The sequence below is a fragment of the Prinia subflava genome, chromosome 10, assembly GCF_021018805.1.
Source record: "Prinia subflava isolate CZ2003 ecotype Zambia chromosome 10, Cam_Psub_1.2, whole genome shotgun sequence".
NCBI lineage: Eukaryota > Metazoa > Chordata > Aves > Passeriformes > Cisticolidae > Prinia > Prinia subflava.
This window is the reverse complement of record NC_086256.1, coordinates 22,430,708-22,456,259: the sequence shown is the minus strand read 5'-3', so window position 1 is coordinate 22,456,259 and position 25,552 is coordinate 22,430,708. Positions and strand designations below refer to the sequence as shown.

The 25,552-nt window shown below is 36.5% G+C and overlaps 1 protein-coding gene across 8 annotated transcripts in view; it reads right to left on the bottom strand.

Moving 5' to 3' along the window:
* KCNT2 (potassium sodium-activated channel subfamily T member 2) overlaps positions 1-25,552 on the bottom strand; it is a 117,941-nt gene that overhangs the window by 81,949 nt on the left and 10,440 nt on the right. For all 8 annotated transcript variants that reach the window (XR_010081485.1, XM_063407706.1, XM_063407704.1 and 5 more), the window contains exons 2-3: positions 6,604-6,683; positions 1,053-1,152 (exon numbers count right to left, since the gene is read on the bottom strand). Coding sequence is in view for 7 of the 8 variants with exons in the window: in XM_063407706.1 (XP_063263776.1) it covers positions 1,053-1,152; positions 6,604-6,683 (180 nt within the window). In the remaining variant the exon portion in view is untranslated. The remainder of the gene's footprint in view (positions 1-1,052; positions 1,153-6,603; positions 6,684-25,552) is intronic.

Genomic DNA, 25,552 nt, shown 5'->3' with positions numbered 1-25,552 from the left:
CAATTTCTCATGATAAATTTTGACCAAAAAAATCTCAAATGCATCTTCTGTACTTCCTATTCATGTATCCTTCTCTCCTGCATTGCTGAATAAAGCAAATATTCTTTACCTCTCTTTGCTCTGGATTTCATTCTTGTAAAGTAGAGTATTTCTCCTGTGCACTAGCTTTTTTTGGTGTTACCTTCCTAGATTTAACTGATATCCAAATATTAAAATTAGAAATCAAACACTGTCTCCTGCCTAATATTGTGTGAAGACTGCTGGTTCTATCATCCAAGGCTTAGTATTTTATGTGCTTTGTTTCTTTCAGCATTTAAGGACAGAAGAATCAAATCAAGTGAAAGGAAGTACATTAATAAAATGTGATGCTTATTAGCATTAAAAATTGAGGAGATTCAATATTCCCAGGATACAAATACAACAGAAGTACAGGATTAAATAAATTATAATTTCTTCTACATCTGGTGATTAATTGTGTAACACATTAAAAAAGGGTCATAAAAAATACCATATTGGTAATCAGGGTATGCTAAATCATGCATTATATCCATAAATCATTGTGAGTATAGAATGCACTTTTGGTCTAACTCTCCTGAAGTATCTAAAGAAAGCAGAAGGCTAGAAAATTAATATCTGCATGAAAGCTCAGTTTCTGAGCTCTTTTTGCATTTGTCTGTCTATTTCCAGGATCTAGGGTTTTAAGTAACATTATTTAAGCAAAATCCAAAAAGAATTGTTGCATAAACTGGGAGTCAGATGTTTGCAGTTTTACATAGAAATGTTATGTAATAATACATCTAAAATATATATTTGCACAATTACATCTGATGCACAGTATCTAAGGAGGGAACCAGGATTATTTTAGTTGTAAAGGGAAAAAATAATATTCTTATTTTAGTTCTTATTTCCACTCACAACATAAGACCAGCTTTGTAATTCTTTCAAAATATCTGGAAGAGATAAAACAAACCCTTCATGTATTCATTTATTTATTTCTTATAACTTAAATAATGCTTTGAGAGCAGAAATGAGGGAAAAACCCCAAAGGTTACCATCCAAGTCCTTGTGCAGGATCATCCAGGAGCACACGAACTATGTATAGGAAACAGCTTAGTAGTTTGAGAGAGAAATTGAATAATCGTATTCTCAGACCTAGTTTGAAAAGAAAAGAAAATACTGAAATAAGTTCAGGGTTTTATAGTTTCACCAACCTTCAAGGTAAAACTAAAAGGAACTAGAACAGTCCTGTAGTAAAGTGCAAGTATCTATATAACCAGTCTGGGTTAAGACTCAGCCTGTTCTAATGTAAAGAACCATGCAGTCACTTGTTTGAAAACCATTCTATGCTGTTAATCCTTACTGATGCCATTCTTTGGGTCTTTGGTAGGTTGAAAAGTTCACTTTCTTGGGAGGGGAACCAGAACTTCCAATGCTTTTTGAAATACAGGATACAGCAACATGAAAAGACACACTTTCAACCATAATGCAGTGGCAAGCATTTAAATATTAACATCTAAAAAAGTTTTCATGCAGTAGCTTCATATACAGAATATATTACTTCTATCCCGACTTATAAAATATTAAACTGGAGTTATTTAATGCTGAAGTTGAACAACTATGCATTCAAGAATCAGGACATCTAAAAGTCTTGCTGAATGCACAACTGAACTGAATCAACATCTTGTTCTACAGACCATGTAAATATTGAGATGTTCTAGTTCCAGCTGAATAGATATGCCACAAATACTATCACAAAATATTACACTATTTTTATAAACACTAAATTAGGTTTAATGCACAAAGACAGTATTCCTTCAAAGGGATCCACATGGACACTTATTTCTACCACAGGGGCAATTTATTTCACTGGCAACTGGAGACATTATCTACTAAAGTGGAACTTTTTTGTATTTTTATGTGATTTTGCAGTCATTAGAGGATTAAGGTTTAAATTTTCCGTACCTGTACTGAATTCAGCAAACTTTTTTACTATTGTCAATATTTGCATCTGACTCTTAGATGTAAGCATTCATTTACTAATTAAGTTAAAACTGTTAGTTGACTAATTTTACTGGAAGTCACTTTAGCAATAATTTTAGTCTTGCAAATTGAGAGTCCAGCTCTGTGTGGCTGAGCCCTTCTATCCAAAGCAGAATACTCTGAGTCTTACCCAGATGTGGCTTCCCTTGCCCCAGACACAGCAAAGACACTGCCCTTTATTGTTGTGTTGCAAGTACTTCAGCAGGTCTGCTGAACTCAATGTAATTACTTCTGTGGTTAAAGAACTACCCAAATAATGCATACCCAAAGCTGTGTGCATACATTCCCTTCTAAGGAGAGAATCACAATAATTTTATGATAATATTATTTTTTTTTAACTTTATTCAGTCCTAAGTTCAAAATCAGCACCTTATAGATAAACCTGATGAATCAGTTTTTATGTCTTCTAGTTCCTTTCCCATTAAAACTCCACCTACTACAAACAGAGAAAAATAGAAAATGGGTTCTTAAATATTTTACCATGTGATTTCTGAGCAAAATCTTTTGGTTTATTACTTTTAACTGAGAAGTTGCAGTTATCACAGAAGAACTGGATGGACTTTTACAACACCTTGTTTCTGTGAACTAAGGGTAAAAATCCTGTGGTCCATGAGAAGTCCCACAGCTGCTACTGGCAATTGGGTTTGAGGACATTAACCTAAGGATTCCTGCTCCTCTCTCAAGGGTAATTAGCCACAGAATATTTATTCCCCCAACACGAGTGAAGGGGAAGGTGCAGAAGGAAGGTAGGATGGATCCTCATTTGCAGCTTTTTTTAACTGTTGAAGAAAACGTGAATTATTTGTTTGTCCTAAGCCTGTTGTAGAAGTCTGCTGGAATATGAATGGTTGCCCTAACAACCGGGATATTACTGCTAGAAAAGCAGATAATGTTTAAAAAAACCCACCCTAATCCTAAACAAACAAAAGAAGGCTTACCGATTTTGTATTGTCTAACTTTTTTGGGCAAGTACAAAAGCCTGTTGTTTTCCTCCTGCTTTTTAGCTTAGCTTTGTAAATGTTGTTCTTGGTATGCAACACTGGTTTTCTGCATTGATAACGGCCTGGTTTCTAACCATCCTTTGATTAGATCATATGTTGGTTTAAATGTCAAAAGAAAATGGTTCTTTTCTGATTAAAAGCTACATCAGTATAGCAGATTGATGCTCCAGCCTGCTGCCCTAAATCCTTAACTCTCAAATCTTAGTTCTGATAGATCTGGAGTTCAGGCTCTGGATATCTCCACAGGAATTGCTGTTTCCCAGAGAATGGGAAGCAGGGTTTTCAAACCAGCCATGCTTTCATCTAAAGGCTCCAGGCAGCATCTCTACAGAGCGCATTTCGTGGCTGAGGTTGTTTCTAAAGCAAGGCAAAGTACAGGTTCTGTACTGTAGATGACTGGGTCAGTTATTAAAATATAAATATGGAAGAACAGGTTTCAAGTCTACCCTGGGTCACGTCTCCTTGCTCTGTATGCCTCAGCTGCTAGTACCATATGCAGCCACCCCAGTTTGGATAATTAAAGCAGCCTTACAGATGCATTTTTTTCTGGTAGAAAGATTCTGCAGCCTCCTAGCTGGGGATTCACGTGTGAGTTGGAAGCAATGCATGTGTTCCACTATCCTAGAGATGTAGGATTTCAAATGTGGGAAGGAGGGGCACAAACACTACAGAAGGCATTTAAAACAGGTTTTCAATTATTATTCTGGTAGAAAGGAAGCACTTCATATTTGTTTGCTTCTTGGCTATTTTTGTTCTGTATTTCACATGCTGTCAATGGATCAACATGGTCTGCCTGACTTAATTTCTTTTTCTTCATTCAGAGCCAGATTGCTAAAGTAGCAAGGTCATTGGCACAGAGTATATCAATGTTTTGAATATGAGTGGTGCCTGAAACTTGTATTCTGCTCCACTCATCATGCATAGTTATGTATTGTTTAATGGGAATGCAATTTCACTGTGTCTATGCAAAAAAAGATGTTACGTACTCTTGTCTTATTTAAAAGAAGAATTGATAATAACATTTCAAAATCTGTTTGTTCTGTGAACTAAATATAATTATGTAAAATCTTAACATTTCCTTCTGAGTTTAATCTAGTATTAGCTATTTTTGCAGGCATTTTTAAGTATAGAGTGATACATTATATTTTACCACTTCTGACTGTGGCTTTCACTTTTATTATAAATTCTTGATGCTCTCCTTGCACACATTTTTGTAGATTAAATGTCAGATTTAGAGAGTTGGTCTAAACAGAGTGACAGATACTAGATGAGGATTTTAGAATCACCTTCCATTATCCCTTTCCCATAAGTCACTAATATATTGTTGATTTTCAGCAAAACCATTTCAGTGGCACCTGGCTTTAGGAGCTGGACCAAAATATACTCTTAATAATTCATATCCTAGTGATAGTTGTCCTTTATTCCCTCTTTACTGACTAGAAACTTCACTTATTTTTTCCCTCTGAGACTTATTGTTGGCTGTGATAATGCAGTCTTTGGTCCTGGCAAGTACAAACAAGTCATGTCTGTATGACTATGTCATTTTTTCTTTCTCGCTTTTCACCCTTTTTTGGGGGGACAGTGGGTGCTGAGTGACACCTTCGTAAGGTATTTTTTATACACTGTTTAAATTTGATTAGACATTTGTTTGCAGAAGATTGAGTGGAAACTAGATTGACATGAGATATGGATGAAGGCTTGTTTTATCAGTTTATCAGTTTAAAAAAGGATAGTAATTAATAAAACTGTTGATATTTCAAGTTACTGGCCCAAATGTGATGTAAATCAGGATAGTATTCTATAGAAAATTCTTATAAATTCTAGACCTGATTGCTGTGGTTGGCAAAACCATGTGATATTACCAAAGACTCTTTGGTGAACAGGTTTGATTTAGTTAACACTATGCAAAAAATTTGCTGATCCTACTGACAATTTTTTTCTCAATGAGGGCAAGTCCATCTTTAATATGTGAAGGAAGGTTTTTAGTGCTCTCTCTGAACACTGCCTAAAATCTGTTATCTTTGTCTATCAGCTCCCTGGTACCTCTGGGCAAGAGACTCCCCCTCTTTCAAGGGACTGAGAGGAAGGTTACTGTGCCAGCAGCAGCTTTTGGGAGACTTTCCTTGGGAAGATTCTGGTTCTGAGTACTTGGACAAGAATCAAGATCTGCATAAGCAGGAGCAGTGTTTGAACTTATTAGTACTGACTACTTTGGCATGGGGATTTTTCTTGTTTCATTCAGTGCTCTGATGGCTATCCACATCATTTTTATGCTATTTAGGCACCTGAATTAAAATGAATTTCCCATGTGTGTCAAGGTAAGTGTAATAAGTAATGCATTCCCTATGGATGAACCTCCAGAAGCTTTGTTAAACCTGATTCTCTAGCTAAAAAACAGCAATTAATTCCAAAGCTCATACTGAAAATGCTAGTTATTCACAGCCCAGTGGCCTTTTTCTTTTTTCTTTCCTTTCAGATAAATATTTTTCTTCCTACACTTGGAAAGTAAAAGAAGCTTAGCCAATAAAAATATGAAGTTCAGTGATGTAAAGTTAGTATTTATTTATTGCTGGTTCTTACAGATAGAAGATTTTTTGGTATGTCTTATTTTTAAAAGCTTGATCTAGTCTCCTCAGTTTTGTTTGTCTGGGTATTTTCAGACTAGGACATAAAAAAAATCTTTCTTTTCTTTTTTCTGTCTTTTTCCAGACACAAAACCATGAAACAATTTCAACTGTATAAAGGACAAAATTATTCTTTGTAGTCTAAAAGCTTTATGCATAAAGCTGTTGTAATTTTAGTTCTTTACATATGAAAGGCAAAGAGGTAACTTCAGCCTGCTACACAGAAGAAAAACGAGGTCAGTTACTGCCCTTCAGACCTATGAACTCCACTGTTCTAACCAAGATTGGATAATATTCCATGTTTCCACCCTCCTGGACAAGCTGCATGGATGTATTTGAAACGATTAATATCTTAGTTCCTTCACATTATTCTCTTCCATGATGAATGATGACTTTAAGCATATATGTCAATGAAGATATATTTAGGTTAAACTAGGTTAAGGTTTAGGTTAACTATTTCGGTTAAGACATTAAGTTAGACTATAGGCTAGTGATAAGGACTACATTTCTGAAGTACCACATCCCCAATAGACTCCTTTCCAATTACTCTTTTCTTTCAGTGCAGATAAAGTTTGAATTTTTAGGAATAATAATAAAATAGAACACTTCAAAAAACTGGGTACTTTTGCAGCTTTTTTCTTTAACCATCTTAAGTGCCGTTGCTTTCCTAGTCACAAGGTCACGACTTGTCAATGAGCATTGCTGCCAGATCAATGCAAATTAGTCAACTTGATCACGACACAGAAGTAAAATAATGATCCTATTTAACAGTTCGTGATGTCACTAAATGTTTGATCCTGCGCAAGCACATTATTTTCAAGTTTAAATATTTTAACTCAGAGGAAAAGTAGTAATAACTTCACTGTTGCCTTCAACTGAATTTGATTTTACCTAAAGTATCACAAATATGCTTAACAGAAATTAATCCAACTGCTTACTTGATCTTTGGTTTTTGATGAAGAAGAGCTTTAGTCTCTCTTTAAATGTATTTTCATTCATATAGAATTCAACTTGCACTCTGAAATAAAAAAGAAAGTATTAAGATTGGCTGTGAAAGATAATGAACCAATATTTCAAAGTAATTTGTTTTTTGTTTTAATGATCTCTTCTTGATATAAAACTGGAGGCACTTAGAGTGAGTGTTCAGCCAAAAGCTCACTTGGCTTTGAATGACTAATGTGAAAGTTAAAAAAAAACCCAAACCAAATGAACAAACCCCTCCCCACCACCAAGCAGAAGACTTTTCATTTATCCCCTCTACACACAGAATCATTTTCATATGACTTGGACAGTCTACGCTGCAAAATAAGAAGGCTCTGTGCTCTTGGGATTTTCATTGGTTGGCCACTCTCCTATTTGCATGTTAGTAGGGAAGATTTCCTTGATGTCCAGCTTAAGCCTCCAATCTCAGTTTAACTCCCTTCCTGTAAAAGTGACATTTTGATGATCCTTCTTTTTTCTATCTTGTTCACATTTTTGTTAAATGTTCATGTCTCAGCCCACTTGTTTGTACTCACCTATGATGAAACACTCATGTACCAAACAAAACCACCCTCTCTGAACTTGTTTTTGTTACCGTGAAATGCTGAAAGCAAAATTATGTTGCAATCACAAAATACTGTACAGAAAATAACTTTCCTCTGATTATATTAAAGCAACAGGGGTGTCCTTCCTCCATTCCCTCAGATCTGCCTGGATGTATTCCATCTTTCTGTCCCTCAGTTCAGCCTGAGTACTCCTCATGCAATACTTATAGACTAGAAGAGAGAACTGTTGCAAGGGCCTGGCCGGGGGAAGGTGTGTGTTAGTTCTGCAGAAAAACTCAGGCTGTTCAGAGTTGTGGAGCTCCAATGCTTGTGGAAATGAGAGCAGCATTAGTCTCATTCTCACTGAAGTCCCAGCTATACCCAACTCACTGAATCTCCCTCCCCAAGCCAGTTCTCAACCAGCAATGAATCTCTACCCCAGGAAATCTGTGCCCTCCTGAGAAGTCAGAACTCAGCTGGAGAAGATCTATTATTGCTAAAGAATAAAGTAACACCACATAAGTGCGCTACCTCCCTATGTCTCCTTTCTCTGTAGAGCATCACCTTTTGCACAGCTGCATGTACTTTTTCTGTTCATAAGCATGGTTGAACTTTAAATCAGCATTTCTTCTCAATAGTCTTTCATCAAATAACTGTACTTCAACTACTTGGTTTTATAATATAGTATAGTACTTGGTTTTAGTCACAATTTTCTAGCAGAATCCTGACTAGTTTTTCCCTTCTTGCATGTGAAGCCTTTTGCTGAAACAATTTTTGTATGATATACAACAGTAGTGTCTCTCAAATAGTTGTCTACACCAGCTATTTCCATACATTTATGGAATTGGAGGGTTATTTACCTATGGGCTTAGAATGGGTGGCATCTCAGGCAATGTGACTTTTCATGCCTGCTTATTACCATAAATTTACATAAATCACTTTGTAGGACAGGGTCATAAAAAGAAGATTCTGTGATTCACTCAGTGGAGTCAGTTAATTTTAACTAGTCATTGCCTTTGGTGTGTTTTACTGTAGTGTTCCTTGTAGGATGGGTAATTATACTACTTCCTATTCAGAGGAAGAACAAACATAACCTTATTTTTAAGAATCTATTTTCCAAGGTACTTACTGTCTTTAATGCAGTGACAATTTTAGTGGGAAACATCTCCCATGATTTGGCAGCTGCCACATGCTAAGTGTACATACTTAATCTTCAAGGATATATTTCAGGAGGTAAACAAAGTGGCACAAGCTATTGAAGTAAGGCATGTTACTGAAAAGAGGCATGGTGTTTTGTTGTTTTGAGGTTTTTTTAACACATTCTGAATTAATCTATCAGAGTTTTGGTAAGAAAACTTCAGTAATCGCTTACTGTGAAAAAGCAACACGTTAACAGTGGGCCCTGATTTACTGATAAAGAGGGAAGAGGATGTGGGAGCTAACCCCCCTCTTACCACCAGCACTATGAATTGCTGTGATAGCCTTCTAACAGCTGTCTACTTGGCTTTTCTTAGAAACCTGGGCTCACGGCAGACTGGGATTCCACAGTGCAACAGTTTCCATGGCAAAATGGCTTACGAATGCTGCTAATGCCACTTCTGTGGCTCCTTCCCCTTCCCTTGACTTTTTTAAACTTTAGTGAAAACTGTAGTGGCCTTCTACATTTGGAAAAATACATTATTGCACATCTATAATCAATGCACTCTCCTGATACTCTGGCTACCACAGAATGGTTCACTTTGTTTCTTGAAGGTTGCTATTTACTAAGTTAAGTCTGGTTGAAGGAGTCCCTGGCAAGGACAGAAGCTTCTAGATGCTGCACTTTCCCAAGACTGCTTTTTATTTCTAAGAACACTTATTCTACTTGAATGTTTCTTACAATATTTTAATGGTTAATATTTTACCTCAAGTATTTGCTCTTTTCTGTATTTTTCCCACTATGAAGTGTAGTCTAGAAAAGGAGGTTTTTGGGATCCCATGAAAAATAAATTCTGATCCCCCATTGAAATATTGAGAACATTTTGTAGCAGTAGCAGTTCAACAAGATTTTTCTGGGCTGAATTAGTACAAGTTATTAAGGATGTTTCAAGTGAGGGAGTGAAATTCTTGTGACACACTTATATAAAACTTGATTACTTTGTTGCAGGATATTTGAAATTTGATTTCAAGCAAATGCTTTGACATGTCCTTTTGACAAAAGGGCCCCCACGCAGATCAGGGTGATAGTACATTTACATGCAGATCACCTGGCCTACAGAATAGATTTGGATTTATTCTGTATTAATAGTGCAACTTGAAAGTGTCGTTTCAACAATTTGTGCTTCATGTTTATCTCCCTGTAAAAGGCAGTCCACCGTAAGCAGAAGGAAGTCAAACTGAAGGATTAAAATGCTATTCCTTGACGGTGGTTACAGGGAGAGAAACGGTTGATGAATGTAAGGATTTTGTTTTTGCAGTCAGTTAAGAGCTTCAGAATTTTTCAGTGCATGTAGTTGGCATTGAATATTCCATGAAAAACTGCTTTTGGAAGTTAAAAGAATGGGTCTTATGCTTTACTGACTCTTACTTCAGCTGTGTTGGAAATGCACAAATACCCGATACACCTGTAGCAGCATAACTACTTTATATTAGTTATATTACTGTGCTGAAAACACAGTGTGGTGTGTTAAAAATACTATTGGTAGCAGTCTTCACCAGTTTAAACCCAAAGGCCAGTGATGTCACTGAAATAACTTCAAATCTTTCAAACTGTAAGAATCATCTTGAAGTACCCCAAGTCCAAGAACACTGCATTGTAGTAATTCAGTTAAAATGCAATTTGAGAAGTGTATTTTAATGTAATACAAAGCATAGCAGGAAAATCCTAATTCCTGTAAAGGACACTAATGCAGAGCACTGCTGGTGGCTGTAAAACACTGGGACCAATCTGTCTGCACTCTGGCTACTTAACTAATTTTTCCTGCATTTTTCCATTACTATTTACAATATCATCCTAACCCCATAGCCACACTTTACTGTAGTAACAATATTATCTTGCACCCTCAAACCTACAAATTGTCTTTCTTTCATGTTAAAAACAGATTTGGCAAAAATAATCACTTCACAAATGAAAGTATGAGCTGGATTTCTCACTATGTGCATGCCAAGAGCTGTAAATGTTTATGCTTACTATTTATTGATGTTGAAATCAAGAAAAGGTATTAAGTGTACAAACAGAGCCAATCTGAAGAAAAATACTTACATTTATTTAAATGCATCATTTTAGAAAAGGACATTGAATGTTTTTCCTACAAAGAAAGCCTTGTAATAGATAAAGAGTATGGGGTTTTTTTATTGGGATTTGCCAATTCAATATATGTGAAATCCCGTTAGATTTCAGACCTGAAAGCTTATTATGTAGAGCATAGATGGGTGCTTAAAAATGAAGCTTCTGAACTGCTAAAGTGAACTGCTATTATCAGCTCTTATTTTACTGCAATAAAAAAGGAAATAGGCATTTCTTTTCTTATAGCTTTCATTAAAAGGATTGGTGTGTTTTAAGCATGACTGCCATGGGTAACACTTCTATTTGAAGTTTGGCACGTTCTGAAACACTCAGAACTCTGTCTTAAAAGCACAGTAAGCACACTTACTGAAGGTGTTTGCCATGCACTCTGCTGATGCAATCTAACTTTTGCAATATGGTCCTGCACTCTCTTAAACATGATTCTAACAAAGGCAGAGTACTTAAAACTGACAGGTATGAGGTCTTTTGCTGATGGGATTTTTATCAGTTTAGTAGGAACAAACCAATAAAGATTTCCAAGAACTCTGCAGAACTGTGTTTGTGTAATACTCTCTTTTAGATTCTTTATGACATCTCACACTGGTGAAGTACCTGATAGAACAAGGTTCCACAGGAATTTTTTCTCAGAAGCTCCCTTTCGTATCAGTGAATCTGAGTTAGTCTTTTGTGATGTTTTTCCAGACATACCTATAATCCACTGATTATGTAATTGGATGTTAGCATAACTAATAGATTTATAGACACCAGATGTTACCAGTGTCTCTGTAAATAATTCTCTGCATTGATGAAACAGAAATAGCACAAGCTGAGTTAATAACAAGCCGTAAAATAAAGGATTAAGGATGCATAAATAATCTTAGAGATTAGAACTGTATCTTGTGCTCAAATTCTTTTTAGTGCCTCCTTTCCATAAGTGCTGCTTTGATGGAAACAAAACTAAGCATCAAAAAAACTGGCCAATACACCAAACTTTTCAGGTTGCACAAAGTAAAAATTTGTATCTGCAACCACAAAAAAATACCTTCTATGTCAAGGCAAACTTTTCCCTTACTGAACTGTTCAAACATCAAAATGCTAAAAAAATCAGCCCGTAATTAAAATTATCTTCCTTACAATTTAAATAGTGTGTGTGTGTCTGTATTTCTATGGATATAAATAGAAATGTATCTTAAAATCTGATTGTAGCCAGCTTCATGCTCCTTTTTGCAATCAGCTGGCCTCAGTTACATAAAACTGTCTTTGTGAAACCGATACAGGTCTATGGCAGCAATTTAATATTACAGCAACAGAGACAGGAAATGACATTATCAAACATTTCGGTGGAAAAAATTCCTTATTTTTTTCATTCCTTTGAGGGAAAGATTTTTACGGGAAGACTAACAGCAAGAGATGAGACTCAGCATCAGGTAGTATGCATGCTTTTCAATCAATTAATAATACATTTTTTTAATCTCTTATTCACAGATTTGCATATTCAAAAAGGAAATTACTATCGCATTCCTGTGCTCACGAAAATCCATGAAGAAGTCACCATTCTAGAAATGGTGCAGTAATAAAAATAATGAATTTGCAATCTGTATTAATTGCCATTAGAAATTTTCTTAAAGAGAAAATACTATGATGCTTTACTATGGGAAAAAGAAATCTCTAAGTAGTTTCCCTCACACACTTGACTTTTTACTGCAAATATACTTTTCTGTTGCAAGTCTATTAGCTAAGGTGAGAAAGTTAATAAAACAAATGTGAATGACGCATTAAGAAATAGTGCACTTTGCAGCTAAAGTTTGAAAGAAAACCTCTGAAGGAAGATGTTTGATAAATTTAGTAGACTTTTATAAAAACTTTTTTTTTTCCATACAAAGTGAGGAAATGGATATTTTAACATTTTTTTATTGCATATAAAAATAGCTCTTTTTAACTTCTGGGCAAAAATACTTCACATGTAGGATATATACAGCACTGAGCTGCTGTAATGAAAATCCATTATGCAAGGCTTTTTACTGGGTAAGTCTGAGTAATGAGATATGCTCCATGAGTTTGATTCCAGGCACTATTCAGTTTTATAGAGTTGTGCCAATTAACCAGACCTGAAGAGCAGGAAGGTTAATTTGTTGCTTTTTTTTCTTTTTATAGCAGTGGCAACTACTTGTCAAAAAGAGACTTGAAACGAACTCACAGAAATCAAACGTTCTGTGAAAACTCCTTTCCATCAGCCTGGGTTAAACTCTGTGTTAGAGCATTCCTATCAAAATACAAACTAACCCATTGAAATTTGCTATTTCTTTGTCCTCTATTCCTCTGCATCACAACTGCTGGTCCCTTATCAGTTGCTGATCTGCTAAAACAAAGATCCTTCCCTGCAACTCCAGCAATCTCCCCGTCCCTTCCGTCATAGGTGAGGCACACACAAGGTCAGGCAGTTTGCAGGAGCATCTCACACGCAGAAATTACTGTTCTTAGACTAACAACACATCTCAAGTTGTTGATTTAACTGTACTTTCTACTACAAGATTTAAATGCTGATCACTGCACACCTTTCATTTGAAGCTATTTATTTTTGCTTACCAAACTTCTGTATGTTGTAATGTCGTCAAGTAATTGTTGCCTCAGTAAGACTCTTGTTCTCTCAAAAAACCCCTGTTATTTTCCCAGGTAGACACATCTGTGTCTACCCTGAAGACAGTCTGCAGGGTCAGGGGTAGTTTTAGGAGTTTGGTAGCACTCCACCTATTTGCCTCCTTGCCCTCAGTTTCTCTCTTTGGTCCTCGGAAACCTTTTGCCTGCTCCTTCATCCATGCCCAGTGTCCACAATTTACTGTCCACAGTCCTCTCATTCCACCTCCTCCTTCTTCCTGTTCTTCCATCCAAATTTTAAGAAAACTTCCAGTCCCGTTGTCAATGGTTCCTTTTCTCTAGTTCCTTGCAGATTTTACCCCTTCTTTCTTTCTTTCTCTGTGGAATACACAGTTTCACTATTTGATTTGAAAACACTGAGCAAATGGCACACTGTCCTACCCATGGAGTTTTTCTCTGCTCTAATTCCCTACACAGACCTTTGCCTTCAACATATCTTTCTTCTTTATACTCTCACCATCTGGAATTGTAACTCAGGCTCTGGACTTTAGCACTCCTAAAGTTATCATTTTATGACTTTGAGAAATCTGTCTTTTGAGTTGTTTACCTGTTCTCTCCTCTTGAATTATTCCATCAACTTTCAGTCTACTTCCACTACTGCACATTAGGGCAGCCAACAAATATCAAGGCTTTAATAAATTAACTCTGCAGCATTGCCTAAATGACACATGGGCATCTCAGTTTTGGTGCTATGACCTTAAAAATCCTTCTTCCTCAAGCCCACCAGAAACTTAATGGTGACCACTTGTGAAAATATCCACTCCATGTCCAAAGTGGATGGTAGTGATGCAGTTGAGTCACTCCTACCCAAACACTTAACATGTGATGTGATTTCTCTGTAGATTTTATTTTAATAAGTTTTGATTCAATGCTCCTGTTTAACACTTTTCTCTTACAAAGCAAGCAGTAAACATGATGAGGGGCATTGTCATGGAGATTATCCACACAAAGATAGAAACAGGTGTTCAGAGAAATAACAGCCTTAAACTGTTCTGGTAGATTTTGTTATGTCTAAAGAATTACATGAATAAAAATCTTGGAGACTCACCTCTTACTTTAGATATGGCAGTTTACAGGTCCATACACCTTTCTTACATAAAAAGAAATACCCATGATAAAATGTGCCATCTTTGCTTGTTTTTTGGTTTGGCTGGTTTGGGTTTTTTTGGTGTAGGTGTAATAGTCCAGAGGTTAAACCAGCAAAAGCCACTGTGTGAACTTTGGTCTCCCATTAACGAGAGAAAGGATAAGCCCATGTTTTGACCTTGAGGAAATGTGGAGCAAACTCTTCTCACTTTGGTCCCTTGCAGGGGACTCAAGTTAGCTCCTGATTACCACAGAAATTCAAATCACTATTTATTTAAACCCAACTTCTCATCTCCAAGTGTCTGACTGTTCTGTTACTTCTCTTATGTATGTTATCTTTTACTTCTCACTTTTCAGGATTTCATCTTTTTAAAAACAGCAAGTAGAACAAGGCTGAGAGCCTTGGTATCCTCACAGATTACATGGCTAATCCCAGTTTTATTTTTACTTTGAAATTAAGAGATTTAATTTTATGAAATTGAAGCAGAAGGAAGAAGTAAAAAAGCAGATGGATAGAAAAAATCAAAAAAATGAACAAAAAAACTTTGTGGGTGAATCCAAATCTGTCATTTTTTAAGTATCACATGACCAAGTGTATTTTATATATGACTCGTTAATATGTTACCTGAAAATATGTTATCTGAAACCAGAACCCTCTTCCTAGTGGATTTGATCCAATGCACACTGAGATTAATGGAATATTCTATTCACTTAAAGCTGAGTAAAATAATCAAATAGTAAAAATATTCAAGCTAGGTATTTTCCTATTGCTTTAGGCATTTAATTAGTATTTTTCTCCCCAAAAATGATTTCTTTCTATGTCAACCATACAATGTATTTTACATAAAACTGGGAGATCAATGTGAGATTCAATAGAGCATATCTATATATTGACTCTAATATAATTCCACAGCTTTTTATTGTCACCATCTTGTTCTATTATTACTTCTGTTTGCTAGCTTTTCTTCTTTTGTTCTTTTTTACTGTATTGTGCTAGTTATACTTGGCAGTTGTCAATTATAGACAACAATTTATTCAGTGTTTTCTGAAACAAATGCACAGTATAATTATATCAAGTCAGAAAAACAAATTTCAAAGGCTTTGGCATTTTTTTCTCAACTCAAATATTGCAATTTAATAAATTAATATACATTTTTACCAATGACATAGTAAATTATAGGGGAATATTAGCTGCACCTACCCAAAAGGAAATGGAACAATATAAAAAATGGCCTTAAACTGCAGCATTCAATGTGAATTTACATGATTTTATATGGAGTCTTACCCACTGATTAACATTTCATAAGGAGAGAAGTGTCAGAAATGCAATGTTCTAAGATAGAAATGTCAACATGCCATGTCAAAAACATGTCCTTTTTTTCCCCTCTAAAATTTGTTCCCTTCAATGAGGTAATTATATTTTATATTTTCTTTACTGTTCCTTAAGTAGAAAATAGACTCAGTTTTTCCAATGAAAATGCATTCATCAACCAAAGTATTGATTTGTTTTCATTTCTATTTCATACTACCTAGGATTTTTGACCCAATTAAAACAGAACGTGTCTTCTATATTTCCTGTGATGTGATAATAACATGATGCCTCAAAACATGACTCACGTAATTCCCTCAAAAACTATTCACTCTGCAGAAAAAACCTTGCAGGTAAAATTCATTTCCAGTGGAAGTTTGGTACGTGGTTGACAGCTCACCCATGCCCATTGTGCAAAGGCAATCCAGGTACGAGCTATGTTTTGAGGAACCAGTGGATTTACTGCCAAGTCACAGCAAAGGAAGCAGTGAAATTCCTAAGACACAATAACCTTCACATATTTAGATCTGACTTAACCAGAATGAAGTTTTAGTTTTCAGTGCTCTCATCTGCAGTCTGTGTGTACATCTTCACACCTGTGACACACACATCTCTGATTCCGATTATTTGACCTCTTGCCTGTTTCCTTCAGCTCAGGAGAAGCGAAGGAAGAGAAGTGCTCAATTTCACTCCCTGTTACCGCGTTTGCCACACACTCCTTTCCTCCCATCCCTAATCCTCACAACTTCCTCTTGCCACCCCCCAGCTGTCAGCACAGTTTGCTTTGTCACCTCCTCATCCCCTCCAGAGAGGGATATGATGAGTGTGGAATAAGTGCCAAAGCTGCTCTCCAGGGCCCTCTGCAGCAGAGTCGCTCAGAGCCGCTCACACAGCACAAACAAGGCTGGCTGAGATGTGCTATGTGGAAGGTAAATCCTTGTACATATCTACATTGCAATCTAAATATGTTTATTTATGCAGGACTGACAAGTAAAAATTACTGTACTTCCACAGAAATTGCCTGAAAACTGTGCTTGACAGGTGCCTTGCAGTGCAACAGCGTGTAAATAAAAGTCTGACGGTCCAAATCACTATTGCAGCAGTAATCCACAAAGGCCAAAATGATAGCACTTATTATTTCACCAGTTGTGTCTTTAAAGAAGATAGACAAACAGAATAGAAGATAAACAAACAGAAACATAAAAGCACAAGAAAAAAACTGTTACAAAGGAGTCATAGTGAGCAGCCACCACAAAAAGGCTTAACCACAGGTTGGTGGAAGCAGTAGCAAAGCCTTATGATGTGGCAAATAAAAGCAGCTGCCCGGGATTTCAGTGTCTGTAATAGCAAGTACACAGTGTCATTGGGCTCAGGCTGCTGGAACAGAGGGGCACAAAGTTCCCTTTCTCTTGCAGCCTGCAGAGCAGTGAAGAGCAGCCCTGAAAGGAGGACAGGGCCAAGCCTTGGGCTTTAGTTTGAGCTCGCTATTAGAGAGCCGCTGCCAGAGGAGTTCTGGCAATGCAGAGGAGTTCACGGGGTGAACATGAGGTGTATGACTGATAAACTTGCAGGCAAGGGTATACAAAACTTGGGAAATGTGTGTGTGTTCAGTATGGACTCATTTATAACTGTAGATTTAAGATCTCTGCAGAAGCAGCAAAATCATTCAGGAATAGTCAGCTGCATGCCTTCATTTAATCATCTGTTTGATGCTTATCAGGCTTTCAGGACAGTCATCAAGGCAAGTTTTTCGTTTACAGAGGCAGTAGCTGTTTGATTTACATCTGTAACTAGACAGTTGTTTATTTATGAACACGTAGTTCACTGCTGTCAACAATACAGTTGCTTGACAGCTATCATTAAATCTATCAGTACTGACCAACCAACACTTGATTTGCTCATTACCACATAAACCACCAGTGCAGATTCATGTACAAATTAGATATAAACTCCAAATCACCCAAATCATGTTGTGCTGAATGTTGGCAGACAGCAGTAGGCACATTGTCAAGTTAGGATGCTGTTTTATGACCAGTGGAAGAAGCTGCTGTCTGTACAAGTGAGGGAGAGTCTCGCTCACACCCTTAAAGATGGGTGATTTCTAAATTAGTCTGACTGGAACTTTGCTGTAATTTATATTCTTTCTTTTGGAGATTTTCAGTCAGATCAGTTTGTTGATCAGCCTTATCTTCACCATTGTGATTCCTACACCTAATGCAAAGGCACTCTGGACCAGTGGCAAAGGCAGGCCCTACTGCACCTGCATTGTTTGACTTAAAGTGATTGCAGTCTCTTTGTACTGGTGTAAAAGACAGCAGAAATTGGCTGCCACAAGTTAAATGGACCAACACTTAGATGTCCAAGTAAATACAACGAGAAGAAAGGATGGGTGGGGAGACAACAAGCAAAAGCTCTGCTCTACAATTGTACAGGGTGATGTCCATGGAACTGCACTCCTAACTGTGATCACAGAGGCAGTTTATGCAGAACACATCTCCTTGTTACTTGACCATGCTAATAATCATCCATTAAAGCCCTTCTCACAAACACAAGTTACTCCTGTCTAAGATGCTACGGATGCTTCTCTGCAACCTTTCCTTAATGACACTGCCTGTAAATGTTAACTAATAGAAAAGCTCCAGAGCACATCTTAGCATTTCAGAACACAGCAACTGGACCCCTTGGGTGTCACTGGGAAAATGATGATGACTTGTTTCAATAATAACTATACTGATGGTAAGAACAAAATTAAGATAAAATGGAAATGTGTGGAAATAAGTGTTGATGGAGGGAAATGTTCCAAAAGGGAGTATACCAGAATGAGGCTATATTAAAATAAGCAAGTGCGTTACTTGCTTTGCTCTTACATTATTTCCTCTTATCACTTACCACTGTCTGCTAAATAAATGACCAAACAGACCAGTTCATTCTGTTACGTAACAGACTAAGTCTGCCTTTATGCAGACACTCTTCAATTTTAAAAGAAACCTAATTGAGCAAAGACAAATATGGCTGACCAAAAAAAAAATATATTGTAAGAGCTTTCAGCCTTTTAACAATGGCATTTAGAAAACTTAGAGTCCTCAATTTCAGCTGTGTAAATTTACACCATCAACCGAAACAGCATTATACACTGCTAGCTTACTAAAATAAAGCATTCTGTAATTCCCTATTTCAATTCGTAGTGTTGATAAAATCAAAATTGATCCTTTTACAGGCATAGTCAGAAGTGCAAGTCAGACATACAAGTAAGAAGCTGCACAAACACAGTATTCCCAAAAGGAGGCTTTTAGGGGTCATATTTTTGTGCTAAACTGATTCTGGAGAAGCCGCAGTTACCCGGAGTCAATAGCTAAATCCCCTGTCCCACGCTACTGCACAAACACAAATCTACACCTGAAGGCTATCGAGCCACTGCTCTGCCCAGAGGAAGGCTGTGTCCCATTTATTGCTGTAATCTTGGCCATTTGTCCTGCACTCATTCTTCCATTTTCATGTTTGCTGACTGCAAATGTCTTTCAAAAAGCAAGCCAAACACAAACCCCTACAACACTGCCTCTCAAGTGTCGCATATCTTCCAGATTAAGGGTAGTTCAGCACCCTGAACTTTTCATTGTTCAATTCATATTTGATCTATACATCCCGGTCCTGTGCCCCATCTACTCGCTGCACATGGCTCGACTTCTGCCCCACTCTTCTTGAGAGGGGAATCCTGTGCTGCTTTGTTTCTCTGCAGTGACTAGGCTCCAATGCCAGACACTGAGTTGACATATTTTGTAATCACAGTATTACAGATAAGAGTAAAGTTAAAAATAGCAGGTAAATAAAACCACAACAAAAGGCAAACCAAAATATTCTCATAACGTGCAAAGAGAATGACAAAAATGTAAGTACTAGTACGTGTCACCAAGAGATGAAAAAAGGAATAAATGGCACCCATGCCAAGATCTACAAGTTGGATTAGCCTGGGAACAAACTAAGAATGAAGCAAATGACAGATATAAATAGACTATGAGCTGTAGCACTCTGCTCCATTATGAGATAATTGGAAGAGATAGATAAGGGGGAAGTCTAAAGTGAACAACATGTACTAAAATTTTTATAAGGCATTTCAAAAGGGTCTCTAGAGATTGATACTGAAGGTAAAAAATCACATGCTCGCACAAAGGAAAAGAAGTAAACAACACAAAAAAGTAAAATAAACATGTTATGATATAACATAAAGTGAGTGCCTATCCTCAGTAAAAATACTGTAGAAACTGTAGAAACATTACATTTTTTCCTATTTTAATGTAATAAATCAGCTTAAAAGTCACAGAGGAAAGAACCTACTGAATAAGAAGGTAACAACTTGAAAAAAACAGCACAAATCCTTGTTTCATAAAGGAATGTACAGATAGAACAAAGAGACTTCTAACAGAATAAAACAGGTAACTCCTTACTGACAGAGCAAAGCAGAGGCTGGTTGCACCTATAAAGCAGAAATAAAGCAAAGCAAAATTCATCTTTATTTGCCTTGAAACCAGACAATAACACTAAACTAACAGCATTTAATAAATATTTTTTCAAATTCTAAGCATCTACTTAGTTGAACTCAAAGGAATTATAAATCCATATAGTTTATCCTCTTTCTATGGTGTGGATGTATTAATTGTTTATGTAAAAATGTGTTCATCAATATTTATTAACCAGACTCTGACCTCTGTGCATGTGGTCATGGAGATGCTAAAAAGACCCATATGTATTTCCTCCCTAAACAGACATATATCCTGCTCCACTAAAGGAGATTTTTGTTATTTATCTCATCACAGGCTAAGAATTCGTATCTTGTAAAGCAGGAGCAGAGGTAAGAACTTTGATTTGTGCTCACTTTTCAATCTTCATCCCTTTGTTATAAGGAAATCAGTGTGCTTCAGTAACTTTTCAGGCTCAGGTTTCCTGATATTCTACTGCATGCACCCTTTCCCTGGATTTTATCTTGTACTGCAAGTGGAGGGTATATATTTTTAACAAGGGAAGGGAAAAGAAGTATGAACAATTTCCAGGATTGTGCAACTTGGAAAATCAAACAGTTCCAAGGTCTTTAATAATTTTTCTTCCCTTTCTAATAGCTCTATCCATCTTTCCCTCCTGGTACCTCTGTGACTGAACTAAGGGTCTGAAACTGCATTTTTACAGCTGAAAGTCTGAAAAATTACCTGAAGGGCAATGCAAAGCTTAGGACTTGTAGTTTACCAGCTTCCCTGGAAGAGCAGGAAGACAACAATTATGTTGCTACTTACATTTTACACATCTAATCCACTCATCTTATCATAGGTACTAAGAGCAAACATGCCCTTCTCTTGCATGTCTTTGATTCAAACCCCTGCTGTAGCCTGGGCTTCTCGCATTGTCTGTGGTCACTTGCTTATTTCAGCACTCTACTCTTCAGCTCTAAAAGGTTTCCACAAAAACTACAAATAGATAAAAGTTATGAAATCATGCTCTCATAACTCAGAGTGCTTTGAAATGTACATCATAATCACTAAGATGGGAATGAAACAACCTCAGTTAAAATGACGGAGTGTAAAATGCCTTGTCTTCAAAACGCTCCAGATTCTTATCACTAATGAAGCCGTGCAATAATGGCTGACTTGGGGGAATTTGATGAGAAAGCTGTACCAATTCAGTCTAGACTCAGAGATTAAATAGTCTACCTGGAGTTTTGGTTTTGTTTTCCTCAGATTCTTTTTTATTTTTCAATTCTGCGCAGTTGAAAAGGAAATTAGTATAATTTATCAACAGAATAATTTTATTCCAGTTGGCTGTATGGAACTATTTTTCCTCTGGAAATGGAAAAGTGTATCTCAGATATATTCAAATATACTGTTAAATAGCATTCCTACTGTATTTATGGAGTCTATTTATCCCACTATTTCAGCACTTATTTGGCAATCCCACTTATGCTGCCATATAATGGGTGAAATAATCAGATACCAATGTGAAATTTTCTATACCACTCTGGCTTCTCTCTATCATGCCTTTAAAAATCACCAAATTTTCAATGAAGCCACTGAATTTCAAGTTTAAACACATATGACCACATTTTTTTAAATTCTGAAGATCAACTTGACATGTAATTTTATTTTTTTATGCTTATCTTTGTAACATCAAAATCTCAGTCAGACTTCAGAGTAGGATTTAGATCTTCTGTCTCTGGTTAGAGAGCTATGTAGTAATTTATGAGAGACTTCCTGGTAAGATTAATGAGAGCAGAACTTCCTCTTGGCTACTTAAATGCCACCTACTCTAATGCTAGCTTATCTCTGATGATAAATTACATTTTAAAGTAAAGCTTTACACACAAAAAAAAGAATATTTCAGCTTATTATTTGGCACTGTAAACTTCAGCCTGGGGTACTTTCCAAATTAAAATAAGTGAAATTAAAAGAAATACCAGTCATGCTTTGGTTCTTAATAGAATTAATTTCCCAGACTCCTGATCCCCCAAATTAGACAGTTTACATTCTCTTGAAATCATACTTGAAATGGGACCTGGTGCTAAGGTTTACAATAAAGCCAAGGGCTACAGTACACAGTTATTTTTGTATCTGCTTGTTGTTTAGCAGACTTGTAGAGAAATTTTATTTACAGAAGCACCCAAAGCATCCCATCCTTAAAATATTGAATAACAACAAATTAGCATATTCTTTTCAACATTTTGACTGATGATAAGACATGTGTCTTATCTGTGAACCTCTCAATCTCCTAGAATATTTTTAGATTGTCAGACACTGGTTGGTTGCTAAGCTGTCACCTGAAATATTCTATTTAGGGACTGACACTATGCATTGCCATTTAAAATATATAAAATAAGAGGGGTACACTGGCAGAATGCTCCATGAACCTCAATACAGGGTGGCACAGGATGGTTTCCAATAATTACTAGTTATACACACATCCCAACTCTGCAGGGGCTGAAAACGTAGTCATGCATTTATCATGACTTATTAATCAAACTGAGACTTAGAGTAATAAACCATCATTTCACATTTGATAGTGAAAAATTCAGCACAGAATTTACTGGAGTTTAGTTTTGATTGTGTTTTTGTTTTACCTATTATGCCTATATTTATTCTAGTGATAAGGGCAATTGAAGCCAGCTTTGAGTTTTCCATATATTGCAAAATTTCTGCAGTTATATCTGCTGCTTTAATAAGTTACTCTGGATCAAGGTGCAATAAATGAAGTTAATTAAAAATCATGATACTGTATTGCTGGCACTTCAATGGGAAAAATCTCTTCTACAAGACTGAGACCCATGAAATGAACTCCTCTTTAGAAGAAGGTGGTACTCAACATGAAAAGATGAAAATCTGCAAATTACTTAAAAAGAAGTTTATATGTGCCCCAATCCTCCATAACTGTCAGCACACTTTCTGGCACACTTTCTTCATGTAGATTTAGTAGGTGTACAGTATTTAAATGACACGTAGGGAATACAACTCTGGCCAAAACCATGAAGTATATTTGTGATGGAGAATTTGTACAAATCACTTTAGGTGGCATGGCAATCTCACAGATAAAACACTGGTGTTTGGCTTTCACAGTATAGTTTCTATAAACCATAAATCTGGAGGTGGATTGACTAGGAAAAGAGGAGAGCACAGCAAATAAGGAACAGGGCTGCTATTTGGGGGTTTTTATTTATCTGTAAGGAAAAACATCCAAAACAATACACAACGAAGCTTAATTTATATAGCTCTTTCTTGATTCTAGTTATAGCCAGCAGTATTTCTCAAAGGAGAAATATCACTCGTTAATAACAGCATTCTTAAAGATAATGATACTATATTTTTACTATTTTTAGAGTTTTTAGTAACTAAAAATATTACACCATTATCTTTCGGATCATATTCCAAAATTATATACTGACCATTGTCACAAAACACACAGGAGCATGGAATAACATTATATCAGATCACTTAATTTTTTCTTTTGTGTTTATTTCTTCACCAAGCTACATTTTTCATTCTAGTTGGAAAGGATTAGGTAGGATGCAAGACAATGACATCAAAAGCAAAAAAAGTTGAAGTTAAAAAAGGGTTAAAGTTAGTTTAAAAGCTTAAGTCTTTTTTTCCTGTTCTCTGCTCGATTCCCCACCTGTCCACAGGTTTACTTAAATTAACAATATTTGTTTATTACAGGGCAGGAAATGATAGGAACCATGCCTGATCTGGAAGGGAAAAAGTCATAAGAAGTCAAATGAAATTTGTCAGGAACTTCCCACAGACACCTTAACAAGCCTAGAAAGAACTTTTCTGAGATTCCATTTATAGCTGAAGTGTTAAAAAGTGAAAAAGAAAAAAAAAAATTATACCACATATGCTTTTTACACATGCCCAGGGTAACTTTATAAAAAGGAGTGTCTTTTTAAAGTTACATATTGAGACAGTCCACATATGCAATCTGGAAACACTTAGACAACGCCCCAAAATATGCCATTAGAATGCCAACAACTCTGAGGAGTGACACAGGGCTGAATATCAGATTACAGCGATTTTCCTGAAATGATGGGAGTGTGTACACTTGCAGTCTCCCACAAGCACGCGTTCAGCAGCTACAAAAGGTGAGTATTTGACAAATAAATACAAAGAGAAGGAGCATTCAGGCAAGGACTCAGGAAATGGCATAAACCAAAAGCCCGGTACTGACAGGAGGTGTCTCTGCTGACGCTTCCCACAGAGGAACGGTTGTGGAGACTCCATTTCCTCTACCAAATCATCAGGAGAAGAGTGCTGATAACACTTCCTGCTGATGACTCCTTCCAAAAGAATTGCACCTTCATATATATCTTCATTCTTTAGGATTTAAATCTGCTTTGGCCCCAGTGTTGACATCCAGGTGGGCGATAAAATATATAGGATTTCTGAAGTAATAGTTGCAGCTTAACATACCATACATTGCCATATATCTAACAGTGGATTGGAATTGATTTCTTCCTTTCAAATGCAGCCTGATGCCCAGATATGATTATTGTTTTACAAAGAAAAAAATTACAAAATTTTCATATAAATTATAAATGTCTCATTAAGGAGTGGCAATGATTCAAAAACTCTGAACGCATAATTGAACAAGTGCTTTAAAAGTCATTATTATCTCTAAAATGTCACCTGTCTGATACTGTTCTCTCCACAGCTAACAGGGTACATATAATTACTGACTTCATATAAATCTCAGTCTCCTTACTCAGAGTGAGCTATTACACTTCCTGATTAATCATAAGGCATGGTTTTAATTACCTCTTCATTACTTTAAGAAAAATTTAAAATATCAAGTTTCACAATATTTTAGAAGTTTAATTTTGTCATCTTTATTCATATTAAATAAGACTTAGTAGTCTCTGAAGTAAAATGCTGTTCACCAGTTTTATGGCTGGCAGAACAGTTTGCCTGGTATTTAATTTTTCAGAATAATGACATCAAACTTTCAAAATGTGTCTTGTGTGTGTTTAGAAAATCATTTAGCAAGAGCCTTCAGAATACTGGCCTAGTCAATGGAAACACTATCTTTTCTCCCTTAAATGTAACTTCCAAAACAAATGCATAAATTTCAGATTTTGACGGCTTTTTTGACAGTCGAGTTATTTAAAATCTCTTTAGCTAGCTGTATCAGTGAGGTGGGTCAGGACAGGAGTTGTTCTGTCACCTTGTTTTCAAGCCTGACACAGACCTTAGCGCTGATCAGATTTAGGTGGGATACACGAATACAATGAGAAGAGGTCTGTGTTGGCTGTGTGGATGCCAGGTCTGGCAGCCAATTCTCCAATGTCTAGGGTGATACAAGAAAGCACAGTCATATTCCCAGTATTCCCAGCTTTCTCCATCTGGCCACTTCTGTCACTGTAAAGTGGCTCTGGCCTCTTAGAAAGGAATTTCTAAATGCTCAGTTCAGCTTAGCCTGAAGCCAAGTAGCAGCAGGGTGCTACACGACTCTGTGCCCCCTCATCTATCCCAGAAGTCATTCACCTCATAATCTTGATAATGGTGATCTTCTAGCAGCTTAGT